This window comes from Protopterus annectens, chromosome 8.part0, assembly GCF_019279795.1.
Source record: "Protopterus annectens isolate FY-2018-M chromosome 8.part0, PAN1.0, whole genome shotgun sequence".
In the NCBI taxonomy this organism is placed as follows: Eukaryota; Metazoa; Chordata; order Ceratodontiformes; family Protopteridae; genus Protopterus; species Protopterus annectens.
In genome coordinates, this window is record NC_056741.1 from 1,827,999,804 (window position 1) to 1,828,016,964 (window position 17,161).

Genomic DNA, 17,161 nt, shown 5'->3' on the forward strand with positions numbered 1-17,161 from the left:
ATGACTTTTTGATGAATAGACTAATTGAAGATGCATATGATTTTTTTACATGTGATGCACCCAGTAGTTCCTATGATCAAAGGGCTAGGAAAAATACATAAAGACCCATTAAATCCACCCCTGTGTCCTATTATCGCAGGAGCAGGATGGATGACAGAACCATGCTCCATTTTTGTGGAGAGAAACTTAGGGTTGTTTTGTCTTCCTAACATTTTTATGTGAATTATACGAGTTTATAAGTTTAGTTGAAAGTGTTCAGGGTTATTTGTTACTTTAGATGTTAAGAACTTATTCACAGCCATTCCAAATGCATACAGTATAGAAGCAGTGAGAACTGTGTTGACTAATAAGAGTGATTATACTCATAATATTATTACATTTATCTGCTCCTTATCGGAGCTTATTTTAGAAAGCAATATCTTCATGTACGCTGATTTTCATTTACAGAAATGGGGAGTTGCATGGGCACTCCCTGTGCAAACTTGTATGCGAATTTGGTAATGAGTGAATGCGAGGAGAGAAATGTTTTAGGAACCAATGCATATTGTGAAAATATAAAATTCTATCGTCGATCTGTGGACGAAATTTTTCTTGTTCGGGCAGGTACTGAGCAGGAGCTTGATGCTTTTATTGCCTGTTTACATACTACTACTGATTTCTTAAAATTTACTATGAACAGCTCGAGTAGCTGTACAGATTTTTTGGATGTGCATTTAACTATAGATTCCTTGGGTAAGACTGACACATGTCTATACCGCAAGAACTGTTGGAAAAACAGTTTATTGATTCAGGAAAGCCTGCATCCTAGACACATTTACTTTAATGTTGTAAAAGGTCAGTTCATGAGACCATCTATATTATCCACTAGTGAAACTGACTTTATAAATATCATAGATCTTTTGAGTACACACTTTTTATATAGAGAATATAAAAACAGATGTTGGATAAGACCAGGCAACAGGTATGTGTTGAAAGGAACACATTATGCAGACCTTTTTTCTCACATAACAGTAAGAATACTGGCCACATTTTGACTGATTTTCGTGCAAAGTCTAAACTAATGTTTTTCATCAGGTATACCCAATGATGTGGGTCCCCTGTGCAATATTACACAGAAAAACTGGAGATTTTTGGCAGCTGATGAAAAGACTGCAGGTGATAAACCTTTTTTATTCAAGAATTGTTTGAATTTGAAAAGGCAATTATGTACTGATAGTACGTCTAACCCGATTAATAGGAAGAATTGGACATAATCTAGAGTAGGTACATATGCATTGTAGCACATGTCGAGCCTGTGCTGTCATCTCCAAGAAACAATGTTTTAAACATCCACGATATGACTTGTTTTTAGGCCCACAGGTTATGCAGACTGCCGCAAGGAGCATGTTGTGTATTTAGCTACCTGCACATCCTGCTATGCTTTTTATGTGGGTAAAACCAAGAAAATGTTCAAAGATAGGATTTTGAGACATCTGTATGATATTAGAATAGGTAATGAAAAGAATGCATTGGCAAAACAAGTAAAGGAAAACTGCGGACATTTTTCTCCTTCAAAGCGCTTCAATGTATACGGATGAATACTAGAGGGGAGTGACTTAGTCAATACTATGAGAGTGCGGAGTTTCAATGTATTTTGAGACTGCAAGCCAATAAATTTCCCGGCTTAAATGGTTGTGTTTCTTAAAAGCCAGTCCTAAAGGGGGGTAGATTGAATGGGTCTATATTAAAGATCGACAGGTGAAAACATCGAACAACATATGGTCGACACCATATGGTCGATGTCTTCAAACATTGACCTTATAAAAAGATGAAAGAAAAAAGTACCCTTATGGGATTAAAGCAGGGGAGGCAAGCCCCTGCACCCCCCCATACCCCCTGCTACTTACATATACTGACTCCGAAACCCCTTACAGAGATTTCCGTTTACACGCTCGAGATTGAGCGATCAATATTCTCGTGTCGACAATGTCAGATTCGACATTGTCGGCTTTCGAGAATATGATATAGACCTGACTGAATTACTATTACTAGCTTGATTTTTATAGAAGCATTGTGATTGGTTGTTCTGTTTTTAAATGTGAAGATGCTGTTTTTATTATTTGATCTGAAGAAGCATTAGCTTTAATGTACAAGTGCTTATCTTTTACCTTTATCTTAAGTTTTATTAAGCTGGATGCTACTAGTTGTGGTGGCCATACTAGTTTTTATTTCATTTCATGAAAAAGGAGAGAGTTTTTAGGGAAGGCAGGAATTGAGCAATATTTGTAATGTTGGACTGATGATTGTTATAAAAAAAACAACACGTGACATGAAATGTATGCAACTGGAAACATTTTAATATGGTTTGTTATTTATGCAGTTTTTATATTAATGCACGCTTGCCTATGTCTTAAGTGATTAATTTCTGTAACATCTTTATTAATTTAAGAAACAAATGAAAAACAGCTTTTAAACAGCATTTGGCTCAGGCTGCCAATGCTTGCTTTAAAAAAAAAAAAAAAAAAAAAAAGAAACTGCTTATCCTCGCTCAAAGAATAGTCACCACTACCTCTCAGACTGCCCACACACTGGCAAAAACTCTGCTATATCTGTTATCAAGTTGTAAACAGTAGAAATGAACAGAAAACAGCAGCTTAAGCACAGAGAAACACTACAATAATGAACCCAGTCAGGCAACTACACAATTCAACACTTAATTACCAGTACAGAAAAATGAGATAAATGGTTTAAAAACTTATTTAAATGCTACTAAAAATGGCTGCAGTGAAGCAGGAGATTTACTGCAGAAAAGCAACACACCAATTAAAAAACAATACTACAATTTCAGCACGATAAATGAAATAAAATAAAAATTGCTTAAATTAACAAAAAAAATTGCAGAAATCAATATGCAATTATAAGTGCAGACGAAAAGAATGTCACTTTCCTGATTTTTATTTTGAAAGTGGGGTCAAAGCTCCACTTTTAGCTTTTCCAGCATGTGTGCATTGTGATCAGCCATCTTGAGTTTTGTAATAAAGGTACCAAACAATTCTCAGTCAGCATAAAACAGCGGAGATAATGTAAACAAGCAAATGAAAAAATAAACAGTGTTCGTCTCCAGTTAGTTCATAGGTTCATACTAGGCTATCTGCCCGAGGGCATTTACAAGCCTAGCCCATAGTTTTGTGGCTTACGCCACCCCTTTAGTATGGGGAACTATACCCATTATTTTGCTGTGCCTCTGTCGAGCAGTGACACTGAGGTAATCCCTGGGGTATATCTGCGATCTCCCATCCATTGGTCAAGATTTCTCTTGAACAAGGCCAGCGAGGTGCTCTGCCTCACATATACCGGGATTTTGTTCCACAGCATAGGGAGTCTTTGGGTGATGAATCTATCCCTCCAGCACATCCTATTAATAGCCGTGTCGAGGTTTAAGTCTCCCGCCCTTGTGGCTCTGACGGATCTAGATTTTTGAGGTGAAGCATATTCATCAAATCTGGGTTTGACATGGCCTTGTATGTTAGGCAAAGGTCACCTCTGAGCAAGCGGTACGCGACTGAATAGAGCTGGAGTTCTTTCAGTCGGGCAGCATAGGACAGATTTTTGAGACCCTTTATCCTTTTGGTGAGGAACTTTTGTGGCCTCTCCAGCTGCTGCAAGTGTCGGGTCAGATACATTCCGAATGGGGCATTGTACTCAATCATTGGTCTGATTAGTGATGAGTATAGGGAGACTATGACCTCCCTTGATCTAGATGTGAATCCCTTCATGATAAGGTGGGCAATGTAGAAGGTCTTCCTAACTACTTTAGCTACATGGGTGTCGAATTACAGGCTACTGTCAACCTGGGTCCCCAGGTCCCTGATAACTTCTTCTGTGCTCAGTGGATTGCCACCTATATGGTAGCTAGGGGTAACCTTGTTTTTCCCGAAGGGTATGACTATGCATTTTTTGGCATTTAACTTTAGGCCATGGCTCTGGCACCAGTTATCCGTTTCTGTGAGACCCTTCTGAAGGATATCTGTGTCAGATGTGTTTTCGACTATGGCGCCCAGTTTGCAGTCATCTGCAAACTTTGTCAGCCATAACCCTCCTGTGTTTGCTTGTACTTCGGAAAAGTAGATGCCAAACAAGAGTGGGCCCAGGACTGAGCCCTGTGGGACACCACTTGTGACAGGCTTTGAGTCTGACATGGCACCAGCAACTCTGACCCTGTAGGTTCTGTCACTCAGCCAGTTTGCAACCCATCTCATGATGTATGGGTTAACATTTAAGCTGATGAGTTTTTCAATGATACCCGAGTGGGGTATTGTATCGAAGGCCTTCGCCAGATCGAGGTAGGCTGTATGGACTGCCTTTCCCTCATCAATGGCTTTGGTGACTGTTTCGAAAAAGTCAACCAAGTTTAAAAGGCATGATCTGCCTTTGACAAAGCCAAACTGGGTTGGATCCAAAGTCTGCAAATTCCCTATGTCTTTATTTATGAGGTCCATTATGATCCTCTCCATGGCTTTGCAAATAAGGCTTGTCAAGCTAATGGGCCGGTAATTTCCAGGGTCGGTGGAGGCACCGCCTTTGTGAAGTGGGACCACAGTCGCAGTGCGCCACTCCTTGGGTACGTATCCAGAGGTGAGACTATGATTAAACAGCTGTCCTAGCTGTGGGTTTAATTCCTCGTTGAGTTCGTGGAGCACACAGCCGGGGACACCATCAGGTCCCATGGATGCTGTGTTTTTTGCTTTGGAGAGAGCAGTTCTCACTTGGGCGTTAGAGATGTTTGGGGGGCTGCAATCGTTTGGTATAGATATCTCTCCTTTTGAGGGGGAGAAGTTTGCACTGAACCTGTCAGCCAGTATGTTGGCAATGTCTGTAGGATCAGTAATCTTCACATCATTTTGAACTAGTTCTGAGCATATCTGGGAGTTTCCTCCCAGGTTTCTAACATAGCTAAAGAAGGCCTTATGATTGTCTTTTGAATCTTTAGCTATTTTTCTCTCAAAATCTGCTTTGGATGACTTTATGAGAGCTCTTAGTTTTTTACTTATAGTGATCAAAGGTGTCTTACCTTTTAAGGATTTTGCTCTATCTTGTAGTAGCTTCCTCCTTTTGTTGTAGAGTTTGTTTATGGCTGGGGTCCACCAGACTGGACGCTTGCCTTTGGTACAAAGAGTCTTTGTTTTGCTTGGGATTGCCTTATCCATGCAGTCCTGCAGGTGCTGGTAGAAGGCATTTGTAAGTGATTCAGCGGCTTGACTACTGTTTTCCGCCGCTCGGGGGCCTTAAAGGAGACCACACTAGTCTTTAGAAGTGTGAAGGCGGCGTTCGAGAAGTTCTTTACTGTGGTCTTTTTTATTTCAGGTCGGGTGCCATGAGGACGTCCAGATAGATTAGTTTGTGATTTGATCTCACCAGTGAGGGTATACTTCGGTGTTGAACATTGTGCTCCCATGTTCGTGATGATGAGATCAAGTATGTTTTCTCCTCTTGTGGGGATGGTGACTAGTTGTTCCATGGCATTTGAGTTTATGAATTCCAGGAACTTTTGGGCTAGGGTGTTTGGGCTTGAGTAGTGTTCCCAGTCTATATTAGGGTAATTGAAGTCACCTAGTATGATGGTGTTTGGTGATACATTTATCCCCTCCAGTGTTTTCAGGAAGGCCATGTGAGGTTCCTGAGTTTGTGAGGGTGGCCTGTAACATGCTACAATTTGCAGAGCAGTCTTGCCTATGGTTACTTGCACCTGGATGGTCTCCGATGCATTGTGCGTTGCCACCAGTCTTGAGGTGTGGGTGTCCTTGATGAATATGGATACCCCCCCCTCCTTTCTTGGTATTGTCCGGATTTTGGGGCCAGAACGCATGATATGTGGTAAAACCTGATAGTGCTGGGGTGCTCTCAGGAGCCTTGAACCAGGTTTCTGTCACAGCACAGACATCGATGTTCTCCATACTGAGAAGGGCCTCGAGTGCGTGCATTTTGAGATTTAGACTTCTGGCATTGAGCAGCATTACCCTTAGTCTTTTTCCTTTTTTGTGTTCTAGGGTGGTAGGTTTAGAATTTGAGCCTTGCCTAAAAAGGCACTATGGGGGTGGCAAGAGCCTTTGCCAATATCCGGAATCCCAGGGTGACAGGTGCAAGCCGTCCCTTGCTAAGCAGCGTGGCTTGTCCAGCATGTCATCCCAGGCAGACAGACATTGGATCCCCTTTGAATGACACCAGAGTTTAAGCCAATTGTTAAAGCTGATCATCTTATCTCTGTATTGTGGCATCATTCTTGGTGAAGGTAGGATACTGCTCAAGGTCAGGGTCATACCTGCCTGGGCTACATAATCAGAGAGCTCCTCAATGTCTCTTTTCATGTAGTCCAAGGAGTGCGTCTCAGGTCATTTACACCAGCGTGGACAATGACTGAGTCGTATTTGTACCTGCTGTTGAGAGACCTGAGTGCTTGCGTTATGTGGCGGATTCTAGCGCCCGACAGGCAGCTTACTGTAACTCTCTCCTTACTTAGTCTGGTGAGCGGGACGTCAGTGTGTCTGACTATGGAGTCACCAATGACTAGTGTGTCTGGCATTGTGTTTGGCCTTAAGGGCTGTGACTGTTTGACACTCTGATTGTGAGGTCTGTGTTGCAGGTGTTGTGTTCTGAGGTGGTGGTTGTTTGGGTGTCTGCTTTGGTGGCCTCTGCTGTTTTGGTAGATTTTTGATCAGAGCCTCCGAGTATGTCTTTGTGTGTTTATGTGTATGATTTGAGGTTGTGATGGTACTATGTGAGACTGGGTCTATAGTGTGTGTGTGGTAGATTTCGAGAAATAGCAGCTAGATATCCTGTCTCACAGAACCACCACCACTGTATCTCAGACACACAAAATCATGATAATATACATTACGTGTTATCTTTATAATTAAACAGCAGATGCTTTAGAGTGCTTACCTTCTTGTGATAGTCCCGATGCTGAATGAACTTATTTACGACAGTGTCAGCCTGGCTGTCACATTCCACTTGCAAATGCTTGATAAGTGTAAACAGTCGACCAGGACCATAGTACGTTTCAACAATAGGCTGATGAGTCTCCACTATTCGAGCAATACCTTAACAAAAGGAAGATTATTTGCTGTGACACAAAGGAAATGGGTGTTTGACACAAATTACAAACGGCAAGTTAAATCTTTAATATCTAAACTTATATAATGATTAAATATGATGTTTGTAATGATCCTGACCTAAGCTAAAGTGAGTGGACCAAATCAGTAATTACGTTTTACACACAGGGTAGACAAGGTAATCAAGATGGAGGCAAGGTTTTACATCAGAGTAGACTCCCCAAAACATTGTCATATAAAGCACAAAACCATTACAATCACAGATGTCAGTAAGAATCAATAAGTTCAAGATGAGAAAACCATGAGAAAAGCCTTGTTGTAATTACAAACAGTGCTCAGTTGAAAGTGCCACCTTTTTTTTTTTTTTTTTTACACAAGCTCAAAAAATTAATGCCGAAAAACACAAAAAATCAAAAACACCAACCAACATGCAGAGAAAAAAAGCATTGTAAGGAAAACAGCCCAAAAGCAAGACAATGGAGTAAGGTAAAATAATTTCAAAAAGGTTGAATCACACCAAGGAGCACAAATGTTTGCACTCCTTGAAAAGTGAAAACAAACAGTTGTTAAACAGTACCACGCTATTGTCCTGGTTTTGGCTATCTCAGACTGCATCTGCCTACTGCATGACTTTCAAGATGAGTTTCTCCCCAGACATGCAAAAAAGCTGCACACTCATTAGCAGCTAAATTTAAGCTCTCCCAGTGTGAAAACAGAAACTGAGAAAAGGAAGCCAGTGAAATTGTCATTTTGAGTAAAATTCTGTTACTGGCTATTAAGTACACTGCCTGGATACCAGGAAAGGAGAAATTTAGAGAACCCGAAAGGAAATCAATCAGAAATAGTGAAAAAAAACTCCTGACTAGGAAGAATCATGCAGCTGTTCAATAAAAAGCAGTTCATATGTCAGCTTTGGTACAAGAGATGACTTCCATCAATTTAGTGAAAAAATAAATAAATCAAACTGAGCTGGGACTGAAAATGATCCATTGGGATTAATGTTCTGTCCTAGTTAACAAATTATGTAAATAAATAAATAAATGACATGTTTTCAGAGGTGATTAAAATAAGTGGAACATTGAAGGACTATATCAACTCAAACAACAAAAAGACTGTAAAATAAAATAAGCATCAACTAGCTATTCAGATGAAATGCTAAAAGGTACAGTTGTGAACACTTACCATAAATGTAGGTGTTCGGGTGTATTCACTGTTGCAATCGCTACATTTGGGTAATCTGCTGGCAGGTTGCCCTCAGTTGGCCTGAATATCAAAGTCTTGGGTCCTGCGTTGGTTGCCGTCTCCTCTTCCATGACGTCAGGTATATAAAACATGCAGCCAATGCCATTTTCTTTAGTTTTTCTTGCCCCAGATGTCAGGTGTCCCCCAAATGGGGAGCAAAAAAAAAAAATATATATATATATATGTATATATATATATATATATATATATATATATATATATATATATATACACACACACACACACACACACACACACACACACACACACGTACATAAATGCAATTGTACCAACATAAACTTTACCTTCATCTAAAAGCAAATACACCACAAAGGCTGTAGAATATAGTGAAGGAAAGAGAAGTTCTAGAAAAAAGGGGGATGGCGGGTGGGTAACCCGGACTGCAACAGTGAATACACTTGAACATCTACATTTATGGTAAGTGTACACAACTGTACTATGTTCTTCGTGTTTCACTGTTGCAGTCATTACATTTGGGTAGAATCCCAAAGCTATGGATGGGAGGCTGGAACTAAATAGAATTAGGAACGGCTATAAGGCCCCTGCAGAACTGCAGTGGCAAAGCCTGCCCTGGACTTAGAGAAGAGAGGCAAATGATCATGCTTTTAAAAGTATGAACAGAGCTCCAAGTAGCAGCTTCTAGAATGTCTTTTGTTGGCACCCCTCTGAGAAAAGCTGCTGAGGTAGCTGCAGCCCTGGTGAAATGTGACCTGATTCCCTTGGGCACCAGTTTACCATGATGCAAATAGCAGAAATTAATGCAGTGGCTTATCCACTTTGAAATAGTCTGCTTTGAAATAGCCTTTCCCTCTGATCCTGCAGCAAATGCCACCAGTAGCTGTTCAGACTTTCTTAGAGATTTGGTCCTGTTTAAGTAGAATCTTAGTTGTCTGTGTACGTCCAAGGAATGCAGAATCCACTCCCCCTTGTTCTGCGGATTTGGGTAAAAAAGTTGGCAGGTGAATACTTTGGTTAAGAGCCACACTGGATACCACCTTAGGCATAAAGGAAGGATTGGTCCTGAGGGACACCCTGTCCGGGTGAAATGTAATAAAAGCCTCCACAGCCATGAGGGCCTGTAGTTCTGAAACCCTTCTTGCTGAAGTAATTGCCAGAAGGAAAGCTGTTTTCCAAGATAAAAGCTTTATATCCGCAGTACCTGCTGGTTCAAATGGAGGCAGGGTGAGCTTTTCCAACAAAAAATTGAGGTCCCATGAAGGAGTTGGTGATCTTCTGGGAGGCCTTAAATTTTTGGCCCCTCTAAGGTACTGTTTTAGCAGAGGATGAGAAAAGATGGGATGCTCTGTGTTGTAAAGGGCCGAGATGGCAGAGGCATGGATTTTTATTGATGAAAAAGATAGGCCCTTGTCAAGCATCTCAGTCAAGTATTGCAAAATCTGAGGAATATTTGGCTTTGCTGTGTCAGTACCTTGTGCTTGGTTCCAAGCACAATCTCTTCCATTTATCAGTATAAGATGTTCTAGTATTAGGCCTTCTGGCTTCCAAAATGACATCACAGGTTTACTGAGAGGTGTTTGAATAATTACATGATCAGCCATGCTGCCAGGTTCAGAGTTTGGAGCTGATTGTGCAGTATTTGATTGTTCTGCTGAGATAGATGACGTATTTGAGGCAAGTACCAAGGAGGGTGTTGAGACATATTCCTTAGAATTGGGTACCAGTGCTGACGAGGCCAGTCTGGAGCAATTAGGATCATTTTTGGTTTTTCCTGTCTGACCTTTAGTAAGACCTTGGGAAGAAGAGGCAGAGGAGGAAAGGCACAGACCGATAGGTTTTTCCAACTGAAGGATAGGGCATCCACTTTCCATCCTTGTCTGTGATAAGTCCTTGTGCAGAATTTGTCCAGTCGATAATTCTGGGGAGAGGCAAATAGATCTATGTCCGGGCTCCCCCATTTCTCTGTTACCATGCTGAAGACTTGTGGATCCAGTTTCCACATGTGAGGGTCCATAAGATTTCTGCTTAGGTCATCTGCCAGAGTATTTCGTCTTCCTGGCAGGAACCGAGCTTGAAGATGTACTTGGTAAGTCAGGGCTGTGTCCCACAATGCCATGGATAATCTGTAAAGGGGGTAGGAAGGTGTACCCCCCTGCTTGTTTATGTACCACATAACCGTGGTATTGTCAGTCTTTATCAGTAGTTGTCCTGGATGAAGTAAGTCCTTGAAGGCTGTCAGGGCATTCTGAACAGCTAACCTCTTTCTGGTTGATATGCAGATGCATTAGTTTTGGGCTCCATATGCCCTGAATGCATCTCCCCGCCAGGTGGGCCCCCCGTCTGTAGTTAGGGTTTGGTTGGCAGGGGGTAGAGTGCAAGACCGTTCCATGTTCTGGTGACATGTCTCTGCTCACCAAAGAAACTCCTGTTGTAGGCAGGGAATGAGAGGAATCATTGTTTCCAGACTGTGACAACGCTGACTCCATAAACTTTAGATACCACTGTAGTTTCTTCATATGCAGTCTTGCATATGGAATTAGTAGAATGCAGGATGCCATGAACCCCAAAGCCTGCAGAATTTGTCTTGCAGATAACTGGGTTTTTGTTGCCATCTGTTTGAAGTAAATAGTCAGTTGCCTTTGTTTGTCTGGTGTAAGGTAAGCCATCTGGGCAATTGCATTTAAGCTTGCACCCAGGAATGTAATCTTTTGAGAGGGTACCAGTTGCGATTTCTTTTCATTTATTGTGTACCCTAGGCATGTTAGAAGTCTTTTTACAAACACCAAATGTTGAAGAAGAATGTCCTTGTTTTCTGCTTGAATGAGACAGTCGCCTAAGTAAGGATAGATTTGTATGCTTCTTTGTCTGTAAAATGCAATTACTGGTGCCAGGCACTTTGTAAGGACCCTGGGTGCAGTAGATAAGCCAAAGGGCAGTGCACAGAATTGGTAATGCATACAGTCAGCCTTGAAGCGGAGGTATCTTCTGCATGATTCCCTTATTGGGGTATGCCTCTTAAGTCTAGAGTCACTAGCCAAGCATTCTTGCCCAGCATGGGCAGAAGCTGTTGCAAAATCAGCATTTTGAATTTTGGGATGTCCAAGAATGTGTTCAAAATCGATAAATCCAGTACTGGGTGCCAGGCATTGTCTTTTCTGGGTATCAAGAACAGCCTTGAGTAAAACCCTTGCCCTTTTTCCTGTTCTGGTACTGGCTGAATAGCCCCCATAACCATGAGGGACGTAACTTGTTTCTGTACCTCTGCCCATTGATTTTGTGGCAGATCTGGCCAACCGTTCGGAATTGGCAAGGTATGGAAATGAAATCTGTATCCCTGGGATACTATGTTTAATACCCACTTGTCCTGGGTTATTAACTGACAATTTTGAGCATGAAGTGCTTGGTGATGGCAGAGGAAAGTCATTGTGACTGTTTACTGTAGGGTTGTGCTTTGTTTCCTCCAGATTTGGAGGTAGAGGCACCCTATTGCTTTGACCTGTAAGAACCCTGTGATTGGTATCTAGAGCCTTTTGAGCACCTGGATTTGCCCCGTGAGGCTCTGTCGGACACAGGAAAGGACCAATTTTTTGTAGGCCAGTGTCTACTGAATCTTGGTGGCTGTACTTGTAAGAAGTCTTTCACAGTTTGCATAGACTTAGCTTTGTCTTCGATTTTCTTTAAAACCTCTTCTGCCTTATTACCAGAGTATCATGCTTTAAAGGTGCATCCAACAATTTAGCTTTAACACGATCAGGCAAATTTTGCTCCTTGAGCCAGGCATGCCTTCTAATCACAGATCCAGTAAGTGCGGCCCTGCAGGAGGCCTCCAAGGAATCAAAACCACATTGCAAAGTATGCTTTCCAACCTGTTCTGCTGCATGCAATAATTCCTGTAATTCTTTATTTTCCACACATTCAGAAATCAACATTGTTTTCTGTTTCAATAATCCCATAACATGCTGTTGATATTTAAGTATATGAAACTGGCAGTTTAAGGCCCTAATTGCCAAGATTGCAGACATATAAACCTTCTTTCCCCATCTATCCAGCGCCCTGGAATCTCTATCAGAGGGGGTAGGATTCTTAGCTGTTGAGGCCTTTACACCTTTGGGACCCTGTGAGATAGTTTCAGGGTCAGCAGCAGGATTTTTGAATAAAAATTTGTGGGAGTCAGGAACCCTGTAATATCTGTCTGGCTTGGTAGGAGCCGGAGGTAAGGAATCTGTAGCCATGCTTGATTCTGAAAACACATCAACAATGTCTAATACAGGAGGTATGGCCAAAGGCCTATGCTGAGGAAGAAGGAAATCCCTAAGCCTCTTTTTTGATTCTGAGAAATCTTGACTTTCCCAATGAAAATGCTCCCTCAAAGTATGCAAGGTTTCTCCAAAAGAATAATCTTAAGAAGGAGATACAGATGGGATGGATTCCTCTGCATCTGAATCCTCATAGGGTGGTATAGAAAATTCCTGATCAGAAGAAATAGAAACCTGATCTGAAGCTTCATAATCAGTGTCTTGCCTAGGCCTCTTATCGGGGTGGGGTGGGGCTGGGAACCCCTGATCAAGGTAATTAAGTCTTCAGTCATTTTGATCATCTGTTTTTTGGGCATAGAGGCCTGAGCACGTGGCTCATGTGTCGGTTTTTTAGCCTTAGAAGTTACTTTTGTCTTTGTTTTTGAAGCTGGCGTCGGTTTTATATAGAAATGCTGAGGCCTGAAAACACCCTCAGAAGCCAGTGCCTGCTCAGTGGCTCTGGACCCATCCGAAAGAGACATTCGCGGGTACAATACTCTGAGAATCTCACTGCATGCTGGACTACACATGGGTCTCGGTAGAGGCCTGCGACTCGAAAGTAGCGGGTATCCGGGGCTGTGAAAGCACCTCACTGAGTACCGGCGACTGGCTTAGGAGAAGCTTCGCCGTCGGTTTTGGACCTCGACGGTCTGTCTCTGTCCTTTTCTTTGCATTTTTTGTGAACTCCGGTAGTCAGATTGCTATAGGATGACATTTCAGGGTAGTTAAATCTGTTTCCAAAATATTTTGAAGCAAATATATACAGACGCTTAATAGTGTGTTGGCTAAATCTAGCAAAAAACCGACAGCAAGGCAACGTTATGATCTGGGCCTAGGCAAGGAATACAGTACAAATGGAAATCCTTATGAGGTATTTGCTTCCCACAAGTAATGCAATTATTAACATTTACTGACATCGGTAAGGAGCAAGAAAAAAAGTTTCCCCAACGGGGTACTTAGCTTTAATTGAAGACTTCAGTTCTGAAATTCGAATGAGAAAATTTCAGGAGTCGGCCAACCAGCACTTGCGAACTGCTTCTGCTTTGGGCACCGCTCGGCAAGAAAGACTAAGGAAAATGGCGTTGGCTGCATGTTCTATACCCCTGACGACCTGACATCATGGAAGAGGAGACAGCAACCGACGCAGGACCCAAGACTTTGATACTCAGGCTAAGGGCAACCTGCCAGCAGATTACCCAAATGTAATGACTACAACAGTGAAACACGAAGAACATCTACAAAAATCAGATGTTAAAATGAAAAAAAGGCTGGCTAACTATGGGGCTTCTCAAGAAGAGCCATTTCAAAAAGATAGCAAATGCAGAGAAATCCTGTGATTTTCTGCTTTACCAGAGAAACTGGAAGGAACTGACTGTATTCATTTCATGAAAGCACAAAGTAATGGGACTGCTCCACAGCAAGATTTGCCAGTTGAAAGGGAACAGAGAGAGTATATGTGCCAAGTCTGACAACGAGAAAGCAGACAAGAACTGTATTAGTAAAGATGCAATCATACCAGCAGAAAGTTGATCCTGACAAAAATGAGTAAGAAAGGAAAAGTAATAAAAATTGGAGACTGCAGAGTGTTTGAGGAAAATGATTATTCAATGTATCCCAAGTATAAGACAGCAAATCTTTCCCAGCAATCAATGAATGTAAAGAGACCGGTATGAGATTCAAGCTGCTGTATCCAGTTCTTTTCACAATATTTTTTTCCAAGATCAGACATTTTTTTGGATGCAGAAAAAGCTAAAGAGGAAATAAAAAAAAAAAGTTTATTCAACAAAGAGTGACTCAGCAAGGAGAATGGGAGTCCGCATCTCATTCTGCTCATAATAAAGCTCATACAGAGACTTGGTAAGTGAAACCTTTTCGATCATTCCAAGGAAAAATGCTTGAGAGAGAAAGAGAAAAAAACAGGAGATGACTACAAGAATTGGATGTACCTTGGACTTGAGCCAGAGACTGGTGATAAGAGAAGAAGATGATCAGAAAGAATACTATCAATACTAAAATTAATGAACAAATGTGAGACTGAAAGGCACCAATCACATTTGTGAAATATGGCTTTGCAGATGAGAAAGACTGGAATTTTGTTGATTTAAACTTGGGGGTGGAATGTAAAGCATATACCTCACTTCATGCATTGTTTTTTAAGGGCATTGAAAGGAAAAAGTAGCAACTGCAAGTAAAACATTTTTTGTTTTTATTACACTTCATGATATATCAGTGGTACACAACCTTTTTGTGGGGAGGGCCACTACACGAATTCTTAGCACATCTGTGGGCCACCTCAAAACATAGTAAGTTGTTACGAGTTAACAACAGATACAGGTGGCTGGCATTTTTACTTAAGACAGCAGTAAACTGCAACATAGACTTCACTGTACACTAAACAGTACATTAGTAAAATGAGTCACAGTATTCACATTAAATATGATTACATTTCAAACACACTCGGTGGCAACAGTAGGTTACGCAGTGTGACGGTTATGGCCGCATCTCTGAAATGAGCTTTGCAATATCAGGCTCAATGTTGGTTGATGACAAGCACAACAATGTTTCAAGGTTATTGTACATTAGCTGATTCTGAAAGCTACTTTTGTTGAGTTTCATTTGTGAAAATGTCTGTTCACAATGATACGTGCTGCCAAACATACTTGCATGAACACGTGCATTGCCTTTCAGATTTACAAACATCAGGAAGACTCTTGTAAAAGTCAGATTGTTTTCTCTGACTGTAGCATGGAGTCCATCTGATGACTGAAGATCAATGAGTTGCAACTGGTACTTTGCCTCAATGTCATTAACAGAAACACCAAATGGATCTGCGAACAGTTTCAACTGCAGTCTGTGCTTTTCAAAATCCTGAAACCGACTGTCGAATGAATCAAAACATCCAACTTTTCATTAACAGTCTGTATATCAGTGCCTTGGTGCTTCTACAGCATTGACTGGAACGTGGGGAAGTGGATGAAATTCCCTGATGCTGCCTGCAATTGAAATAACTTGAGCTACATCTGAAATGCTGACACATGGTTTGCAAGTTCACAAGCAAGCTGTTTTTCCCTTGCAATTTCATGTTAAGATCACTCAAGTGTTCACTGACATCAATAAGAAATGCCAACTTTGCCTGACATGATGTGTCAGTAAGGCAACTTCTGTTTCCTTGTTTTTACTGCTCATGAAATTAGTAACATCATCAAGCAATTCCTAGACATTTCGCAGAATTTTACCCCAACTAGGCCATCATACTTCACAGGAGTACAGCAGGTCACTATGATCTGATTCAGTATCCTGAAGAAATTGCTGGAATTGACGATGGTTAAGGCCTCAACTTTTTATGAAGTTAATTTTATTACCATCTTCATTACTTCTTGAAAAACAAGGTCTTTGCCACAGAAATTCTGCTGATGTATGATTCAGTGAAAGTTTACTAACTGCCTGTTTTGATCTCCCAGATTTTTTTATCAATGGATACCAGCCCATTACTCTCTCCTGTCATAGCTGGTGCACCATCAGTTGTTATGCTCACCAATTTTGTCATATCCAGAGACAGCCTGTCGCACAGTTTCAACATCTGTTCTAGTAAATCTGACCCCACTTTGCTTGTCCTTTAAGGGAGCCCATGCCTATCAGCTCTTCAGTAATATTGAAAGTAGGAGATACTCCATGAACAAACACCAGCAGTTGTGCTGTGGAATCAACATCAGTTGATTCATCAGCAGCCAAAGAAAAATATGAAAACAATGCTGCCTTGTCTGCAGCTGCCTTATGACATCTCCAGACAAGCTAGTAATTCTGCGCTGTATGGTCATGCGACTCAGATTGACTGTTTCTAATTTCTTACAAACTTCTGGACACAGCTTTTTTGTTGCGCTATCATGAAGTTCTTTACAAAATCACTGTCAGTGAATAGATGCCCAGTCTTGGCAATCATTAGTGAAATCTAACCAACCTCACAAGCGGCATTAAAGTCTGCTGATCTCTTAGTAAAAATGTTCTGCTGTTTAGTCAAACTGCGACAAAACCTCTCAGTTTTGGACAGTCTTTCCTCACCAAATACATTGTCAAAATCTTTATGTTTTGTCTCATAAAACCGTTTCTCAAGTTTGATATTTTTGGCACTGCAAGTGTGGACTGACACAGAAGACAAATAATGTTCTTCTCCTGGTGAATAAAACAGTACCGCTCTGTCCAGTCATCATGAAATTGCTCGTTTTCTGCATCAACTTTGATTTAAAAACTTTATTCTGGCTTGCAGCCATGACTTACTACAAACTCTTGCAGAAAGTTACTACTTTCTATTATTTGACAGCAATTAACTGCAGTTGACAGCTTTGTTCAATGAACATTAACCCACTGCTTGGTTTCCTGCTGGAATAGGCGTGGCCTGCATGACTGGCAAGCCAGAACCCGGTCAAGCAATATGCACAGACACCTGCTATCCTATCATTTAAAAAAAAAAAAAAAAAAAAAGTGTCATCACACCAACTATTTTTCTTTACTTAAATTTAAATTTTAAACAGAAGTTTACATAAACTATCATCCATGAAT

At 41.1% G+C, this 17,161-nt stretch overlaps 1 protein-coding gene across 2 annotated transcripts in view; it reads right to left on the reverse strand.

Moving 5' to 3' along the window:
• COG4 (component of oligomeric golgi complex 4) overlaps window positions 1–17,161 on the reverse strand; it is an 873,278-nt gene that overhangs the window by 624,181 nt on the left and 231,936 nt on the right. For both annotated transcript variants that reach the window (XM_044081315.1, XM_044081318.1), the window contains one exon: window positions 6,919–7,076. In XM_044081315.1, coding sequence (XP_043937250.1) covers window positions 6,919–7,076 — 158 coding nt within the window. The remainder of the gene's footprint in view (window positions 1–6,918; window positions 7,077–17,161) is intronic.